The 19,672-nt window shown below is 37.8% G+C and overlaps 1 protein-coding gene across 1 annotated transcript in view; it reads right to left on the bottom strand.

Annotated features, from left to right (window-relative positions):
- Positions 1-568: 568 nt before the first annotated feature.
- spred1 (sprouty related EVH1 domain containing 1) overlaps positions 569-19,672 on the bottom strand; it is a 114,280-nt gene continuing 95,176 nt past the window's right edge. The window contains exon 6 of the mRNA XM_057858811.1: positions 569-18,161. Coding sequence (XP_057714794.1) covers positions 17,469-18,161 — 693 coding nt within the window. The 3' untranslated portion in view covers positions 569-17,468. The remainder of the gene's footprint in view (positions 18,162-19,672) is intronic.

Genomic DNA, 19,672 nt, shown 5'->3' with positions numbered 1-19,672 from the left:
ACAATCAACAAATAAAAAGAAAGTTGACTGTGACGGCCGACGCTTCAAGGATAGGTGGAAATTGGACTATTTCTTCACTAGAATATGCAACACCTGTGTCGGCCTCATTTGCAAAGAGACGGTTGCTGTTTTTAAAGATTTCAATGTGGGGCGATAATACCAAACAAGACACGCTGACATGTAGGACAAGATTACAGGGAAGATACGCAGCGAGAAATTGAAGCAACTTGAAGCTAGTTTAATCTCACAGCAGCAGTATTTCGCAAGAGCCCAAAAGTCGAAAGAGAATGCCACAAAGGCTAGTTGCGAGATTGTTGAAATTATTCATTAAAACAAATAATAAAGCAAATTTGACACACTGATTGGCTTGCTAAAATTTGCTTAAATATATTGTTCGACGTAAAGGACGTCAGCCAAGGTAGGCCCCTCAAATTTTTACCACATCAAATCTGGCCCCCTTTGCAAAAAATTTGGACACCCCTGCTGTATACATTTTTAATGATACGGTATTCTTATTTGTATTGACTGCAATATAAAAATACACTCAGACAGGAGGTAAAACTCACAATTTTATTATGATAATGTTATTTGATATGTCAAATTACAAGTGTATGATGTAACATAAAAACAGTTACAAACATATGTATGCATATTTACATTATACATTTATGAAAAGTAACAAGCTACATCTGTATAAAGAAAATACAACTATGCCATAGGAGTTATCGGGACTATCAATTTTACATCATATACTTGGTATTCTCAAACGCACAAAATAATAGCAAACTGAAAGAACCAGAACAGAGAGTTGTTAAACTTATGGAGACTAAACTGGACATGAGGCACTTCTTTTGTCATCATTGTTGTTTTTGAGGTCGTCAGGATGGCACTAAGAAACTTAAATTAACAAAAAAATATATGCACAAGAAGGGGAATAGGGGGAAAAAAACCAAACAGGCAGTGTTTACAGAATAGTTAATAGTACCATTTATACTGCAAGTTTTTTTATTCCAAAAAATACAAAAATGTCTTCCACTATTTCAGAACTAATCACATAAATGTTACACCAAGCGCTGTAAGATGTCAAAAAAAGCATACATCGAGTAGTATCAGTGCACCAAAGCCTTGTTGGAGAACCTGAACAAAAACACTCCCAAAAACTGATGTGAAAAGGTAGAAGTAAACTGTTAACGCCTTAAAAAATGCACTGAAAGGAAAACGGTGTGTGTGTGTGTGCCTGTATAGTGTAAGTGTGTGTGTATATTTACATACATATATACAGTATATACTGTATATACATACACACACACACACATACAAGTACACATAAATATATGTGTGGATATATACATGTGTATAAATATATACATGTATGTATATATAGAGCATCTATATTTCTATAGATGTATCTATAACGCTATATATGAGATATAATTCTACACAATTTCAACAATGTACATTTGTATGAATTTCACTGTAATGCACAATTTTTTTTTTTCCAGGATTGAAAGAAAAGACTAGCAGCAAAAGTGGTTAAAACTAAAGGTGTATACGTGTTTGTATGTGTATATGTACATAATACATATACCGTATCTTAAAGCGGGCACACGTATGTTGCATAATATAATACCGTTCATGAAAGGACGTTGCACTGAGCTGGTTAATGCAAATGATGTTAGTTTTTGTTTTTCGTTTCTTTATGTATATATAAATATATATTAGAGGTGCAACGAGTTTGACAATTGACTAATCGTTTAGACATTTTCTTTCTTCAAAATGTCCTCAGATACTCCACATTTCTACAAGAAATATTCCGAGATTTCTGTAGTTCTATTAAAACGAACGGATTATCTTTAATCAAAATGAGACAATCGAAAACATGTTTTCACTTTTAAAAATAATTCAACATTTTTGCCTAAACAGTAACTCGATCAGAATCAATTTGTGTATTTTCTGCACTGTCAATTTCAAATAATGGACATAAAAATTCTTCCCGCAAAAAAAAAAAAAATTATTAAACTAATTGTTAGTTGCAGCCCCTATGTATGTATCTATGTATAAATATACAGTGAAGAAAATACGTACAGTATTTGAACACCCTGCTATTTTGCAAGTTCTCCCACTTAGAAATATTGGAGGAGTCTGAAATTTTAATCGTACATGCATGTCCACTGTGAGAGAATCTAAAAAGAAAAATCTGTAAATCCCAATGCATGATTTTTTAACAATTTACTTGTGTGATTCAGTTGCAAATAAGTATTTGAACACCAGAATTCTGACCCTGAAAGACTTGTTAGTCCGCCTATTAAAAGTCCACCTCCACTCCATGTATCATCCTGAATTAATGCACCCGTTTGAGGTCGATAACAGCATAAAAACACCTGTCCACCCCATACAATCAGTAAGACTCAAACTTGTTACATGATCAAGACCAAAGAGCTGTCCAAAGACACGAGACAAAATTGTCCACCCCCACAAGGCTAGAAAGGGCTACAAAGCAATAGCGTATCACATAAATGCTATTTTTAGACCGTGACGTCGCATCGTAAAGTGGAAGTTGAACATTATAGTGGGATTTTTCTGCTAGTTTTCTCCGGTAATCTTTCAAAAACGAACATGCCGATCAAGCACGGCTGCTATGGAACTTGTAGAAACGACTAGATTTTTACAACATTAAGACAAACCGAAACCAAAAACTCGGAGGAAAAAAATGTGTAGAATGGATCAACATGCGCGGACGTCCAAAAGACCAGTTTAATGCCAGCGAGGTGAAGCCATTCACATTTCATATGCAGTAAACATTTTGTTGGGGGGCATGGCCCTTCAGAGGATGTAGAGGTAAGCCATTTTGATATTTTTTTATTTATTTTTTAGAATGGCGTTACGGCATGCTGCTTCTTTCTGACAATGAGTGACCTGAAAAAATTAAAATGGTATCTGACTGCCACTGTTACCTTTTCTGTTGTAAAAAAAAAAACAACTTTAGTAAGATGGAAGCGTAAATAAATTGTAGAATTAAAATTTGTTTTTAATGAAAACATTAAAAGTGTTCCTTGGTTGTCAGCGAGAAGCATTTGCGATCGCTACACAAAAATAGCAATGTAAATTGCCCGAAAGAACGGTCAGAGACGTAAGACAACCAGAGGATATAATATATACGAAAGACAGGGCATATGGTGGTAAAGGATAGATTATTGAAACAGGAGAATGTCATTGTCAGTGGCGTAAGAAAAAGGTGTCAATAAAAGAGGCTAAGGCTAGGCTTAGGTCGGTCCTTTTCAGCCCTCGACACTCAAGCAATCTCTTTAACTGAACGTTTGTACGTTCTTCCACATCTTTACCAGTGAATTTGGCACCAGGGACATCATTTTCAGACAGAATTAGTAGGTTTAGCTCTGTAAACATCTCCTTTGTACACTATTTCCATTCATTTACTATTGGGAACAAACGGAAGCGCGTCCCCCACCTTAGCAGGAGTTGCTAACGTCATCAATATTAATGAGCAGAAGTGATGTGTTGCTTGTGGTACGCCATTGCCAAGCAGCTTGGTTAAAAAGGGTCCACTGATGGAGCAATCATTAAAAAAAATGGAAGAAGCTAAACATGACGGTCAATCTCAGAGTGGAGCCCTATGTAAGATATCACCTCGTGGGGCCTCAATGATCTTAAGAAAGGGGGAGAATCAGCCCAGAACTACACGACCTGAGTTGGTCAATGAGGTGAAAAGAGCTGGGACCACAGTTTCCAAGGTTACTGTTGGTAATACACGAAGACGTCATGGTTTGAAATCATGCATGGCACGGAAGGTTCCCCTGCTTAAACCAGCACATGTCAAGGCCGTCTTAAATTTGCCTGACCATTTGGATGATGCAGAGGAGTCATGACTCATGGAGGCAAGTTTTGTGGTCCGATGAGAGGAAAATAGAACTTTATGTTTGGAGGAAGAAGAAAGATGAGTACTATCCCAAGAACACCATCCCTACTGTGAAGCATGGGGGTGGTAGCATCATGCTTTGGGGGTGATTTTCTGCGCATGGGACAAGGACGAGTGCACTGTATCAAATAGAAGATGACTGGGGCCCTGTATTGTGAGATTTTGGGGAACAATCTCCTTCCTTCAGTAAAAGCATTGAAGATGGGTCGTGCCTGGGTCTTCCAACATGACAATGACCCGAAGACCCAGCCAGGAAAACCAAGGAGGGGCTCTGTAAAAGCATAACAAGGTTCTAGCATGGCCTAGCCGATCTCCAGACCTAAACCCAATAGAAAATCTTTGGAGAGAGCTCAAACATTTGACCTCTGTACAGTAAATGCAAAAAAGGCAAATGTACCAAATAGAGATGTCCCGATCGATCGGGTCCGATCACGTCATTTTCAAAGTATCGGAATTGGCAAAAAAATATCGGCCATGCCTTTTTTAAATATATATATATTTCTTAATTATATCGTTTTCTAATTGCATTTAACGTTACAAACATAATATGTTACACTCATCCAGAGTCTTTAGTTTAGGCTTAAGGTAGGGTTATCAAATTTATCCCGATAACGGCGGTAATTATTTTTTTAAAAAAATGTATCACGTAAAAATATTTAACGCAATTAATGCATGCGCTGCACGACCCACCCACGCATTGTCGCGCTCAATCTGTAACGGCACCGTCTTACCTATATAGAGAGATAAAAGACAGCGTAAAATGAGTAGAGTGAATTTTGGCAGCCTTTGGAGCCTTTTTTAACTGGCTAAAGCCTTATAACCCCTCTCCCTAGGATTAGAAATATCATGGGAAGCAATGTGGGGAAGCAAAGTAGCAATTGATCTTTTTCTTAACACCTTATGTTATTTCCCAACGCAGAGAAGATATATCAATTGGTAGCACTACGCACAGTCATGGTTCCACTTCCCAGCATGCATTTGGGCATGGCTACAGTATCATTTACTGAAAGCTCAACAAATACACTAGATGGCAATATTTAGTCACAATATACAAAGTCATAAGTCTTACCATCCGTGGATCGCTCTCACAGAAAGAATGTTAAGAATGTAAATGTCATCTTGAGGATTTATTGTCATAATAAACAAATACAGTACTTATGTACTGTATGTTGAATGTATATATCTGTCCGAGTTTTATTCATTTTTTTCTTAATGCATTGCCAAAATCTATATGATCGGGAAAAGTTATCGGGAATGATTGGAATTGAATCGGGAGCAAAAAAAAGCAATCTGATCGGGAAATATCGGGATCGGCAGATACTCAAACCAAAACTATCGAGATCGGATCGGGAGCAAAAAAACATGATCGGAACAACCCTAGTACCAAATATTAATTTTTTTTCTCAGGTGTTCAAATACTTATTTCAGGCTGTATCAAACAAATAAATTGGTTTTGAAAAAATCATACATTTTGATTTCTGGATTTTTCTTTTTAGATTATCTGTCTCACAGTGCACATGCACTTGCCATGAAAATTTCAGACCCCTTCATGATTTCTAAGTGGAAGAACTTGCAAAATAGCAGGGTGTTCAAATACTTTTTTCACTGTACACACATACACATATATATATTCACAGAGATATAAATGCACATCCTACATTTTGTCAGCCAGCAAGTTTTTAATCAGCTTCATCTAATTTTGGTTTACCTCCACAACAGGAAAGACACACACACACACACACACACACACACACACACACACACACACACACACACACACACACACACACACACTAATTCCCACACATATATACATACACACACACACTTTCAAAAAACAAAACAAAAAAAAAAGCTTAATGCTGTTGGAGAATTAGGGTTTAACAGTCATTCATAGCTAATTTTCTCTGACAGCACAATAAAATTAGTGATTGTATCTAGCAGCCTTAAATTCATGTATTTATATATTTATATTCATATACAAAATTTCCAAAGTAAATGGAGTGCTACTCCTGTACCGTGTTAGCGCTATTCTTCCGTCTACCGTACAAAACTAGCAATATCTTTTTATTAGAAGCTCAATAGCCGTTTTGTTTAGTTTTTCCCCCGACCCACTGCAAATGCCCTCTACTTTTCAATGTGAAATAATACTACAAAAGGTGGACCTATGTACAAAAGTATGCTGTCAATAGAAGCTACCGTAGATAATGTTGACAAGCCACGATAAATACAGCTCTATCTTTAAGTAGACACCCTCAAAGACAAATCAAGCCAGGTAATATTATTATGATCAATACTTAAATACAGTGTTACATATTTACAGGTGTTTGGTATCAAAGGGGGAGGGCATCATCTAATATTACTCCTACCTATGAGTATCTCAAAAAATAAAAAATAAAAATAAAAATAAAAATAAAAATACAAGTGTCTTGTCAGTCTAAAGAGAGTGTCCCGTGTCAGAAGTTTGCATAGAAAGATTCGAAGAACAAAAATTAATAAAAAGTTGTTTTGTCTCCCAAATTGTTACGGTTCTTGCTGAGTGCCACATTTTTCAGTTAATGGACAGTAAACAGAGGTGGGTAGAGTAGCCAAAAAATTTACTCATGTAGGAGTAGCGTTACTTTAAAATAATATTACTCAAGTGAAAGTAAGTCATCCCAAAAAATGTACTCAAGTAAAAATGATTTGGTGAAAAGAAAACTCAAGTAATTAATAACATTTTGAGGAACTGCTTACGATGTTTGATTTTTTTCCCAGCACAAGGTTATCTATATGAACTGTTGTTATAATGATACTGTACAATAACCCATTACATTAAGCGAAATAAAACCCAGAACATAGACTTCAAAACTGTATTGACCTGACACTGCGTCATTCTTTGCGTCACGCCTTACCATGGGGGGGGCTGAGCTTCATTTAGCCCTATATTGCCAAATGTATCACATTTGATACACCTAAAATTTCACGATTTTGAGACTAATTCAGAATTTTGACATTAAAAAACAATTTTTTTTTAAATGGATGCAACTCAACACATGCATCTGCAGGTTCCATGAAAAAAACAAACAGGATTTAGCAAGGGTTATAGATAGAGATGTCCCGATCGATCGGGCCCGATCACGTCATTTTCAAAGTATCGGAATCAGCAAAAAAATATCGGACATACCTTATATATATACATATATACATATATATATATATATATATATATATATATATATATATATATATATTAGGGCTGTCAAACAATTAAAATTTTTAATCGAGTTAATTACAGCTTAAAAATTAATCGTAATTAATCGAAATTCAAACCATCTATAAAATATGCCATATTTTTCTGTAAATTATTGTTGGAATGGAAAGATAAGACACAAGATTGATCTATACATTCAACATACGGTACATAAGGACTATTTGTTTATTATAACAATAAATCAACAAGATAGCATTAACATTATTAACATTCTGTTAAAGCGATCCATGGATAGAAAGACTTGTAGTTCTTAAAAGAAAAATGTTAGTACAAGTTAGAGAAATTTTATATTAAAACCCCTCTTAATGTTTTCGTTTTAATAAAATTTGTAAAATTTTCAATCAAAAAAATAAACTAGTAGCCCGCCATTGTTGATGTCAATAATTACTTACACAATGCTCATGGATGCTGAAGCCTATAAAATCAGTCGCACCCAAGCGCCAGCAGAGGGCGGCAAAACTCCATAAAACACAACAAGTGAGCGTTTCACTGTGTACTGTCATTTGAATCTCTCTGAGCGGGGCATCTGCGTTAATTGCGTCAAATATTTCAACATGATTAATTTAAAAAATTAATTAACGCCCGTTAACGCGATAATTTTGACAGCCCTAATATATATATTAATTAAATCATTTTCTAATTGTATTTAACGTTACAGACATAATGTGTTACACTCTTCCAGAGTCTTTAATTTAAGCTTAAGGTAGGGTTATCTAATTTATCGCGTTAACGGCGAGAATTAATATTTTTTACATTTATCACGTTACAATATTTAACGCAATTAACGCATGCGCTGCACGACCCACTCACGCATTGTCGCGCTCAATCTATAATGGTGGCGTTTTACCCATACAGTATATAGAGCTAAAAGGCAGTGTAAAATGAGTAGAGTGAATTTTAGCAGCCTTTGGAGCCTTTTTTTTTTTGATGGCTAAAGCCTTACAATCCCTCTCCCACCGACTGGAATAATCGTGGGAAGCTAGGTGGAGAAGCAAGGTAATAGTTAATCTTTTTCTTAACACCCTATGTTATTTCCCAACGCAGAGAAGATATATCAATTGGTACCACGACGCACAGTCATGCATTTGGGCAGAAGTTAAATGGCTACAGTATCATTTACTGAAAGCTCAACAAATACACTAGATGACAATATTTAGTCACAATATAAAAAGTCACATTTATCCTTTAAGAATTATAAGTCTTTCTATCCGTGGATCCCTCTTACAGAAAGAATGTTAATAATGTAAATGCCATCTTGAGGATTTATTGTCATAATAAACAAATACAGTACTTATGTACTGTATGTTGAATATATATATTCGTCCGAGTTTTACTCATTTTTTTCTTAATGCATTGCCAAAATGTATATGATCGGGAAAAATTATCGGGAATGATTGGAATTGAATCGGGAGCAAAAAAAAGCAATCGGATCGGGAAATATCGGGATCGGCTGATACTCAAACTAAAACGATTGGGATCGGATCGGGAGCAAAAAAACACGATCGGAACCACCCTAGTTATAGATATCTGAGCGCTTATTACACATATTCATTTTGACTTTCTTTTTACAAATTTGAAAAAAAAAAAAAAAGGTTTCATGAGGACCGTATTTTTCAAATTTTGGAATTCTCTGATGATTGCTTCATATTGCTGGGATTAAAGGGTTAGTAATAGTCATTCCAAGAACGCACATGCTCATGCCGGATTTAAGCTTGGATTTTGAAGAAGTACGAAAGCTGTACCGCATACAAACAGGAAGGATTGTCTCAGGAGTGATTTGTTCCAGGATTCAAGGTAATTATTATTTTTTTCGTACCATGCATGCGTTTTTAAACATTGTGGAAAAAAATCAATGGGAGAAATCAGCCACTGCTGCATTGGCATCATAGTTTGCCATATTTAAGTAAAATAAAGGCTAACTGCGCAATTTTTTTGTTTTTGCGTTTACCCAAGAATCGAGACAGTTTTACGTCCATATGAAGAATTTGGGGATTTAAGCATTTATTCACAAGAATTTTCATCAGAAAAGCTCTGTTTACGTCAGGCGGCCGCTAGCCTCATTCGCTAATAGAGTAGCATTGTACTTCAACATATTTACGTAAAATAAACACTAACTGCAAAGTTTCTTTTGACCAAAAATCAAAACTGTTTTACGTCCATATCTATGAAAAATTTTGGGATCAAACATTTAGTCACATGAATGTTCACAAGAAAAGCTCTATTTACATCAGGCGGCCGCTAGCCTATTTCGCTAATAGAGTAGCATTGTACTTCGACATATTTACGTAAAATAAACACTAACTGCACAGTTTCTTTGCTTTTGATCAAAAATCAAGACTGATTTACGTCCATATCTATGAAAAATTCTGGGATCAAACATTTAGTCACATGAATTTTCACAAGAAAAGCTCTGTTTACGTCAGGCGGCCGCTAGCCTCATTCACTAACAGAGTAGCATTGTACTTCGACATATTTACGTAAAATAAACGCTAACTGCACTGTTTCTTTGCTTTTAACCAAGAATCAAGACTGTTTGATGTCCATATCTATGAAGAATTTTGGGGTTTAAGCATTTATTCACAAGAATTTTCACTAGAATAGCTCTGTTTACGTCAGGCGGCCGCTAGCCTCATTCACTACAACTATATAACTATACAACTGTGTAATGACAATAAAGGGCTATTCTATTCTATAATAAGTTTTGATTGCATATAGAATTTATTTATAATATAATTATAAATTATTTATAATTGATTCTGCATGTTTTCTTCAAGTATTAAGTTTCTGATGTGAAAATTGAATGACTTATTAGCTGTTGAAAAAAAGTTAAGTTGCTATTTTGGGCAAAAACACAGACAAGACTAAAAAAGCAGTTTCTGCTCTTGCACACCTCTTAAAAAGAAACTGCAGTATTTTAAGCCAAAACAACTGTTGTGTTTGATAGAAAAATATGGCTATATGCTGCCATAGCAGATTCATAGCGCATTAAGCCCCCGAACTATTATTAATTTGGCCGTTTTACCCTGAAAACCCCCGTCTACAGACGTCACACAACCGCTTTTGTTTCAACTTAGCCATAAAAAATAGTGATATTTATTATTCAAAATGTCTGTCATTTTTAGCTTAGAATCATTAATTGATGTCTAATATGTAATCAAAAAAAAAAAAAAAACGACTTAAAAAAATTATTCAGTCGCATATTTTAAACTTTTAAACAAATAACGTCACATTGAAAAATTTGGCGTCTGTAAAAAAGTACGGATGTCTACCTCATAACTATCGCTTAATTGTATTTTTGTAATTGTCGCATTTTCCCCGATATGTTAGATGATAATCGATCCAAACAAAGAAAAATTGAAAAAACTTTTTTTAAAAGGGTAACTACAGTGGGGAGAACAAGTATTTGATACACTGCCAATGGTTTTTCCCATTGACTGTGTATCAAATACTTGTTCTCCCCACTGTATATGAAAAAGAAAATCTCAACCACTCCTTGTTGTCTGCGATTTCTGCATTGCGTCCCTTGTTATATTACCATGTTTCACCCATAAAATCCCCCGAAAATGTGGCTCTAGCCATTCACAGCCGTGTCTTGACACTCGGTGATACATGCTACATAGAGTTTTTGAATCGAAACAAGGTAAGTATGCGATAATATCTCGTTAAAATCGTGGCGTCTTTAATTCTGCTCTCGCATCCAGTTAGGGTTTTGCTGTTTAAAAAAAAAAAAAAAATTTTTTTTTTTTTTAAAAATGCTCTCCTGTTCAAAATTTTTCTTCCCCCAGAAAATTGAGATTTTAAGCTTTCCAATGATGTATCACACATGCATATTCGACAATTTGAAAGTTGGTCAAATTGTGGGTCTCAGAGCGAAACTTTGAGTCACCTGAGATTTTTCCGCCATATGATTATCTCTGCATTTGGTGATTTTTGTGTATTTAGTGTAAAATCTGAGAACTTTATAGCCATTTTAAGTTGTGTTATATTTATACAAAAAATTATCTGGATTTTACAAGGAAATGACTGCTCATGGAGACTCATATATGGTAAAGGTAGGTGCCTGTGTTGGTTTTAGGTCGGTAGCAGCTTTGGTTTTGAAAATATTTGAAGTTTTTGAAAATAGGCCCCCTACGGATCGGCCCTGCGCCCCGTCATGTCAATATATTATGAAGTCTATGCCCAGAAATTAAGCATTTTTCGTACAAAGAGCATGAGTGCCCTCTAGTGGCTAAAAATAGTTCCTAGTTCCGCTCTATGTCAAATACTTTATTTTTTATGGTGCTTAAAGACGCCACGTGATTGAAGAGGATGGCGTGATCATAGAATGGCAAGCTTGTGTTTGATTGGTGTAATGTAGTCATGTGATTATTGTTGCGACATCTCATTGGTGAAATTAGTAGAGCTACTCTTAGCTGGCAAAAAAATAATAAATCCAATATGTAGAAAAAAAGAGAAAAAATGTAATGGTAAATGACTCTTGTGTAGCCCAAAGTAGCGGAGTAAGAGTAGTGTTTTTTTCTAGACAAATCTACTCAAGTAAAAAGTATGATTTAGACCAGTCATGTCCAAAGTCTGGCCCGGGGGCCAAATGCGGCCCGTGGTCGGATTTCATCCGGCCCCCAGCTTCTGTCATAAAATCAATAACGTCTGGCCCGCACACAGACTTAATAAATTGGTCAGCAGTACTGCTACAAGCATATGAAGTAGCTTACACACTAAATGCTGTTCCTCATTTACCCACTAAAGGGGAGCAGCACTCTAAGCAACATTACCACATGTGACCCTTTACTCCCAATTTTCTAAAACGTCGACAATCAACAAAAAAAAAAAAGTTGGCTGCAACGGTTGGAGCTTCAGGGATAGGTGGAAACTGGGCTATTTTGTCACTAAAATACGCAACGACTGTGTCTGCCTCATTTGCAAAGAGACAGTCGCTGTTTTTAAAGAGTTCAATATGAGGCGATATTACCAAACAAGACACGCTGACATGTACGACAAGACTACAGGGTAGATACGTAGCGAGAAATTGAAGCAACTTGAAGCTAGTTTAATTTCACAGCAGCAGTATTTCGCAAGAGCCCGAGAGTCGAAAGAGAACGCCACAAAGGCTATTTGCAAAATTGTTGAAATTATTAAAAAAAAAAAAAAAAAAGTGTTAAGACCAACATAAGCTAAGCTTTTGTTTGAGCAAATGATTTTTAATGCATTCTTAATTTAGTTTGTAGGTATATTTAGCCGTTTTTTGTGGGAATATGTGTCTGAACCACTTGTTAAGAGCAATGTAAAAAAAAAAATAAATAAATAAAAAAAAAATTAGCATTTTATAGCATTTAAGCTAGCAGACTTTTTCTATCCAAGTTAGCCAATTGTTCTTTTGTTGTACACAGATCCTCATTTTAAAAAAAAAATTATATCGTTTGAGGCTCAGCTCAGGTGTTTTAATTTTTCATGATTATTCGAACTAACTAGTCCATCGAATAATCGACTACTAAAATAGTCAATAGCTGCAGCCCTATAATAAAGCAAATGTGACACACAGAACGGCTTGCTAAAATTTGCTTAAATATATTGTTCTACGTAAAGGACGTCAGCCAAGGTCGGCCCCCCACATTTTTGCCACACCAAATCTGGTCCCCTTTGCAAAAAGTTTGGACACCCCTGGTTTAGACGTACATTTTTCTCAAAAAGTTACTCAAGTAAATGTAACCGAGTACATGTAATGCGTTACTACCCACCTCTGATAGTAAAGAATATGCTTGAGGAATTGACTGTGGATTCCTCACACCTTGAAAGCAATGGTGTCAAAATGGAGTGTACTACTTAGCTGCAAACAGCAGTTTGGAGTCTAAAGACCACAATCGTTTGGAAGTTGTCCACGTCAATGGAGAGATACTTTGTGATCGTGAAATCTGGGAACTTTACCAGCCAATCTAAAGAGTCTTTCACACAGATATCTTCGTCAGCTTATTGTGGTGGTAATTAGTCAGTCACGTTTGCCGTTAATCTGTTTGCAACACATTAAGGGGGGAACTGTCAAAATTCCCAGTCATCTAACATGCAGGAAATAAGTGGATCCTGTTTAAGGAGGTCCATATAAAGGTTATGAAGTTACAAACTTCATGTAATGAATTAGTTTGCTGAACAGCGTAATAATTGGACGCAATATAAGAGGACAAATTTGTTTTATATTCGTGGCCTAGGATTTCTCTTACTACAGCAATAACAAAGGATCGTGATAAACAACAAAAGAAAATAGAGGACTACACTTATGGAAATCTGAGATAAAACTTCTTAAACTGTGGAACCCCGTAATAGAAATTTGTTTTCGGCCATACTCGATGTGTTGAGGGGAAGATTGGTTAAAAAGCAGAAAAATAAAGCCTCCATTTCCAGGAGTCTTTAGCTTGTATTTTAATCTACATTAAGAAACCAACAACCATGGTAAGGAACAGTAACAGAAAATTTCCCTGTATTTTAAAAGGAACCTCGGACTTAAGATTTATAGGCTCTAATAAGCCACAATTGTTCTCTTTTACTATATTATTGGAAACAAAAAATATTGCCAGTGATTTAAAATTCCTTAATATTTAGTACAGGTTGCGATCTACGGAGGGCGCCATGTTTTATGAGCGCAATGGACGCTCGGGGTGATGATGTAGTTTGTCACTTTCACTAGAACAACGCTCTCGATCCCGTCTTTGCTTGCCTTGGTTTTTTACGCGGCGAGACGTCAAACACATGCGCACATCGGTTAAAAGTGGTGAGGACTTACTATTTGTTTTTATTGAGTCTTTTATTACCTTTTTATTGCCTCAAAATACTTTAACCATGTGTTTCTCTCTCTTACTTTTAGCATTTTTTTTTCTTATGGTAGCTTTACAGCAGATTGTCGATCTGTTGACCACATTAGTCATGTATCTTTTTTTTTTTGTTGAAAACATCCCTTATTTGATATTACGACATTGAAATATTTTCTTAAGGCAGGGGTCTCCAAACCAGTCATCAAGGGCCGCTGTGGGTCCTGGTTTTTGTTCCTACCGATCGAGCTCAGACAGTTTAACCAATGAGGTTTCTCCTAAAACAAGCAGCACCTGGCTGCAATCAACTGAATTGTGAAACACCAGATTGGTGCAAAGGTGTCGTCTTGTTTTGTTGGAACAAAATCCTGTGGAACAAAATCCAAACTATTCCTTTGTGGAATAGTTTGGAGACCACCGTCTTAATGCATCTTTAGGACATTTTGTCTGTATGCACCTAAACAAAACAAGCTGAAAGCGAACGGTAGTGTTTTGGGTGTCAAATTCGTATCTTGTAGGACGTTTTGCCGGTGTAGCACATTTTGGCAGAACACCGTTTTTTTCCCCCCTACTCTCGTCTCATCTCGTCTTTCCTGTTCATTTTACTTTTGCTGCTTGTTTTGTGAAATGTCGACAGTGCTGTCCTGCTCGTTAATTTTCCTCTCGGGTTCAAATTAAAACGGTTGAACAGATGACATGTTTATTAGGGGTGTAACGGTACCCAAATATCTCGGTTCGGTACGTACCCTTGGATTTGAGGTCACGGTTCGGTTCATTTTCGGTACAGTAAGAAAACAAATTGAAAAATATAAATGTGCTAGTTGTTTATTACACACCTTTGTGCTTTCAACAATAGGAACATTAGCCCATACAAAGCTAGAATTCTGCTCAAAAAGTAGCGGGTATTTAAAGATAACCCAACAACAATTTGCCTTTCAGACGCCGAGTATTGGTCAGCTTTCTTTCTGAAAGAAAAAAAGAAGTCCTGTGCTAAAGAGGAAAGCAATCCCAATGACAAAGATTTTATATGTATTTTACAAATGAAATGTCTAAATGAATCATTTTTTTTTTTCTTATGAACGGTTTTCAAAAGCTTTATTGGTGGGTTTTCTCAAGTTAAAGCGCCACACAGAAATTAATCAACTTAATTGTGAAAGCAGGATCTGTGTATTATTCTTATTATTTAATTACAGGTGTTTCGGCTCATTTCAATTTATTCTATTTAAATGAGCTCTTATGTAGTATTCATTTATATTGTATATTTTATGTTGTATAACTTTAGTTCCTTTGTGAATATTAGTTCCTACTTGTTTTGTTGTGGTAGGAGGGTTTTGTATTGAACACGGGGCCGTGTTGGTTATTATTATAGCACAGAAGACAGCAGTAAATCAACAAAGACAAGTCAACTGTACCCCGATCTACCACTCAAGAGATCTGATGGACTCAAAAAGTGGGTTACGATTGCATATTAGTTTGAAAATCGACCGGATCCACCGTATTTTTACACGAGTGACTTCCGGTCTGCCCGATCCTAGCTACTGGTAGTAGTATTGACGCAGGAGGGTCGCGTCTCGCGTCAAATAATAAACTCCGCCGTTCTTTTCGCGTGCGTCGTGCTGAGCCGCTTTCACTGCGTTCTCGCAGCGGCCACGTTGTTGCGCCGTTGACGTTTCTGGGTTATACCGTCCTACCGTGTTGGTCCTCATTATAGTACAGAAGACGGAGTAAATATGATCTACACAAAGAAACTGTAACCCGATTGACTCACAGCCTCGAAAAGTAAGGGTTACATTACGTCAGAAACTCGTTCGGTACGCTTCCATTCCGAAACGAGCACCACGTACCGAAACGGTTCAAAACAAATACATGTACCGTTACACCCTTAATGTTTGTGTCGCTAAAGTCCTACTCTGAAAGCTCAAAAGCGTAACCATGTGACGTCAACAACAATGGGGACTTACTAGTTAAATTAATTTTACAAATTGTAAAAAAACGAAAACGGTTTCAATATCAAATTATTTTGACGCATAATAACATTTTTCTTTTAAGAACTACAAGTCTTTCTATCCGTGGATCTCTTTAACCATCTTTTTGTTGTTGTTCAGACTAATGTCAGTGCTAATAAACGCTTAAATAAAGTTTTAAACACGAACAGAAAAGCCTGGAATATCCCCAAAGTAAATATATTTACCATGTTTTTGTCAAAAGAGTCGTCAGTCAGGACATAACCAGTGCATATGAAGGCCTTTTTGCACATAAACGCGTGTGCATGGAGACACACCAACTGTATGTTCTTATTAGCCGAGATACTCAACATTCCTGAAACAATGTGCTCATTCATTCGGGGCTTATTGAAACGAAGACACATGAAGGAGTGGACTGGTGACATGAGAATGGACACAAAGGAGAACAAAATAAAAAATATACCGGTAATTTAGGGAGAAACATAAGACTTTTTGGAATGTGGAGGGGCGCTGCAACCAAAAGCTTTTGAGTGCAGTGCTTTTATTCGGACTAATTTCATAATCGGAGAAGGACAACTCAATCGAAGAAGCAGCCTCTTTTTAAGTGCCTGGTTGTTTTGTAAAGAGAAATAAAATAGGAGCACCATCATCCCTCACGCACCGAAACAAAACTTGCTGGTTGAGCAAAATTTCAGCTTTGAATCAGAAAGTGAAGACGCATAAAAAAAGCACTAAATAAGTGGGATTTCTATTTGTAAAGATGTCATCTTACATGACATTTGTGGGGAGTTTTGTGGGAAAGTCAACATGGTATAAAGTTACCATTTTCCCTTCGAACAAATGGAATGAGTCCCTTTATATTGGAATGCAAACAAAATGGTCAACGTGAGGCTGTTGCCTGAGAAGTGGCCGTGTATGCACCGCGCTGATGTTTAAATGACACTAAATAGGGAAAATAGGGTAAGGGGTGACGTCATGTCTAGTGCACGCTTTTTTTTTCTGACTACTAATTACACTGTCATGAGGGGAAGGAAAGGCCACTGTTACTCAACTGCAACGTCACACAAAATAAGCATAAGCACGTACAGTATGAATCCCTTTTAGCATACTCAAACAGCAAATTATTTTTCTGAATAGTTGTTTTGTTGTTGTCCCTGTACAAAAAGACAAGTTTCCTTCATAAAGTTACACGTTTTTGTAGTAGAGTTCGGCGATTTGTATGCCAATGTGTGGTGTGGTGCGTTTAGTAACATCTCCAAGTTTGTTAATCTCAAAGTCCTCAACTCCTCTTCTGGATTTAGCTCGCCGCAAAGCCCAGGTTTGTCCTCCGCTTCAGCTCGTCGGCAACAAACGCAAACTGAAATCTCCAAAAGCCCTCAGAGCTGGCGATCAACAACTCCGCCCCGTCCCCAAGAGTGGGCGGGGTTTGGAAAAAAAGGATGCCGGCATTGAATTGATCTGCTTTGATCCACTTCTTGTGTTAGCTAGCTTTGAGGGTGTCCCGCAAGGGTGGCGCGGGGTCACCCGGCTGCCTTGTGCTTGCCCCCGCAGCAGCGGCACGCCTCGCCACAGTGGTGGCAGGCACGCAGGGGCAGGTAGCAGCACATGCAGGGCGCGATGAAGGAGAGCGCCACCAGGGCGAGCCAGCGCAGGCAGAACTGCTCGTCGGACGTGTCGCAAGAGCACGGGTCCGAGAAGTCGCCCTCAGAGTCGGACATGCAGTGGTAGAGCATACTCTCGGCGCACAGCATGCAGCTGACTTTGTAGATGCACTGCTTAATGGGGTCGGGGGCGTCTTGGCACTGCCCCCGCCAGTTGTCCTCATGGTTGAACATCTCCCGACAATAGATGCAGCGCGAGCGCTCTCCGTCCTCCCGCCGCCGTCTCCCCTTCTTGGACTTGAGCAGCGGCGAGGGCTGAGTCTTGATGGCCGTGTCCTTGCCAAGGCCGAGGCCCATGCCCGTGCGCATGCCGGAGCCCGAGTGGGGGTCCATACCGGGGCCGTCGGGGAAGAGGTACTCGCACTTCTTACTGTCTGGTTTGTGGAAGGCTGGCGGGAAGTCCAGGTCCTCTCGCTCTGCGTCCTGTTTCCACATGACCGGGTGGCGGTAGTCCTCGTAGCCACGAATGAGCACGTCCTTGCGCGGGTTGATGCGGACGATCTCCTCTTCGTCCATGTGAAAGCTGACATGGCGTGTTGACTTGAATGACACCTTCGAGACCAGGACGAGAGAAAAAAAACTGTTAAAGGGCAGGTGAAGACTTCAATTCATGAGTGTTTTACTCAGTTAAATTGTATTGAATGCGTCATTTGCTGTCTGAAAACTCAAATTACTAAAAAAAATTTTTTTTGAATTGACCTCGTAGTTTTTGAGCTACTGCCATAGCAACAACCTTAGCAACGAGGGACGCGCCTCGCTGCTGGCCGCTACCTGATAACATCATTTTCCGAAGGCCTCGCCAGCACTTCACCATAGCGCCACGCTATCCTCGCCATATATTCCGAACATTTTCTGGGTTTTATTCGCAAGATTCATCATGCCACCTCGATGTGTAGCGATGAATGGCTCACACCAGTGTTTATTCATGGACTAAAACTTTTTAAATTTATAGACAGAAACATTTTTAGCATTGTCGACTAAAGCTAGACGAAGACGAACACATTTTGAAATGACTAAAATATGACTAAGACTACCAAGTATTTTTGTCCAAAAGACTAAGACCAGGGGTTAATTTGTGCCGGATCCTGCCAGAACAAGATCCGGCACCTCTTCATTTTGGCCTCCCTGAGTTACGGGACTTATTTGGGCAGATTCGGCACCTCTCGTGTATAGAAAATAATATAAAAACGAATTTAAAAACTGTATAAAATAAAATTATAATATGCATTAATTCGTTTAGAGAACAAATCCCAAGAATTGCCTGTTTTTTAATTTTTTTTTTATAAAGTTTAATGTCATTTAAAAGAGTTGGAGATTTGTTGATGCACCGAAAAGCTGGACCAACAAATCATGCCCGTGACATAAATAAATAAATAAAAATAAATAAATAAACTAATGGGAATTTGCAAGCAGCCAGGATCAAATGATATTTTAACATGCCAAAAAGACAGTTGCATTTACTGTCTTTTTTCAAAAAGAAGGAAGATGGTTCAAAACGAGTCAGAAAAGCAACAACCGGCCATGAGGGCAGCTGTAGCTATCATGCTAACGGGAAGGAAAAGGTGCAGCAGGGGTAGGGTTGGGCATCGTTTGAAATTTAACGATTCCAGTTCCGATTCCGATTCTTTTAATAGGCAGGGTCAAAGAAAAAAAATGCATCGTCAAAAAAATTGCATATTTATATTAAACTCTTAACTTCTCGATGATTTTTTAAATTAAATGAACTTCTCACAGGGATAATTCTAACTTGTATATCAATATCAGTCTTTAAACTCAAGCAATTTTTTCCCGCTCGGTGGTCAGGGCATCGAAACAAGGAATTGAAATTTAAAAATTCGAACGATTCCGGGAGCATCAGAGTGTTAGAACCGGTTCCCATCGATGCTCGATGCCCAACCCTAAGCAGGAGGCTAGCGCCGCAGCAGCTAGCCAGTTTCACGGACAGCCAGCCAAGCCGGGGAAGGAGGCTGCTACGGTGGCAGCAGCTGGTCAGGTTCAGCGCCACCCGGAGTGGGGGCCAGCTACAGCACCAGCAGTCAGCAAGGTGGACCACCAACAGCTGG

This window comes from Corythoichthys intestinalis, chromosome 15, assembly GCF_030265065.1.
Source record: "Corythoichthys intestinalis isolate RoL2023-P3 chromosome 15, ASM3026506v1, whole genome shotgun sequence".
In the NCBI taxonomy this organism is placed as follows: domain Eukaryota; kingdom Metazoa; phylum Chordata; class Actinopteri; order Syngnathiformes; family Syngnathidae; genus Corythoichthys; species Corythoichthys intestinalis.
The sequence above is the reverse complement of the archived record's forward strand: the minus strand, read 5'-3'. Positions and strand labels throughout refer to the sequence as shown.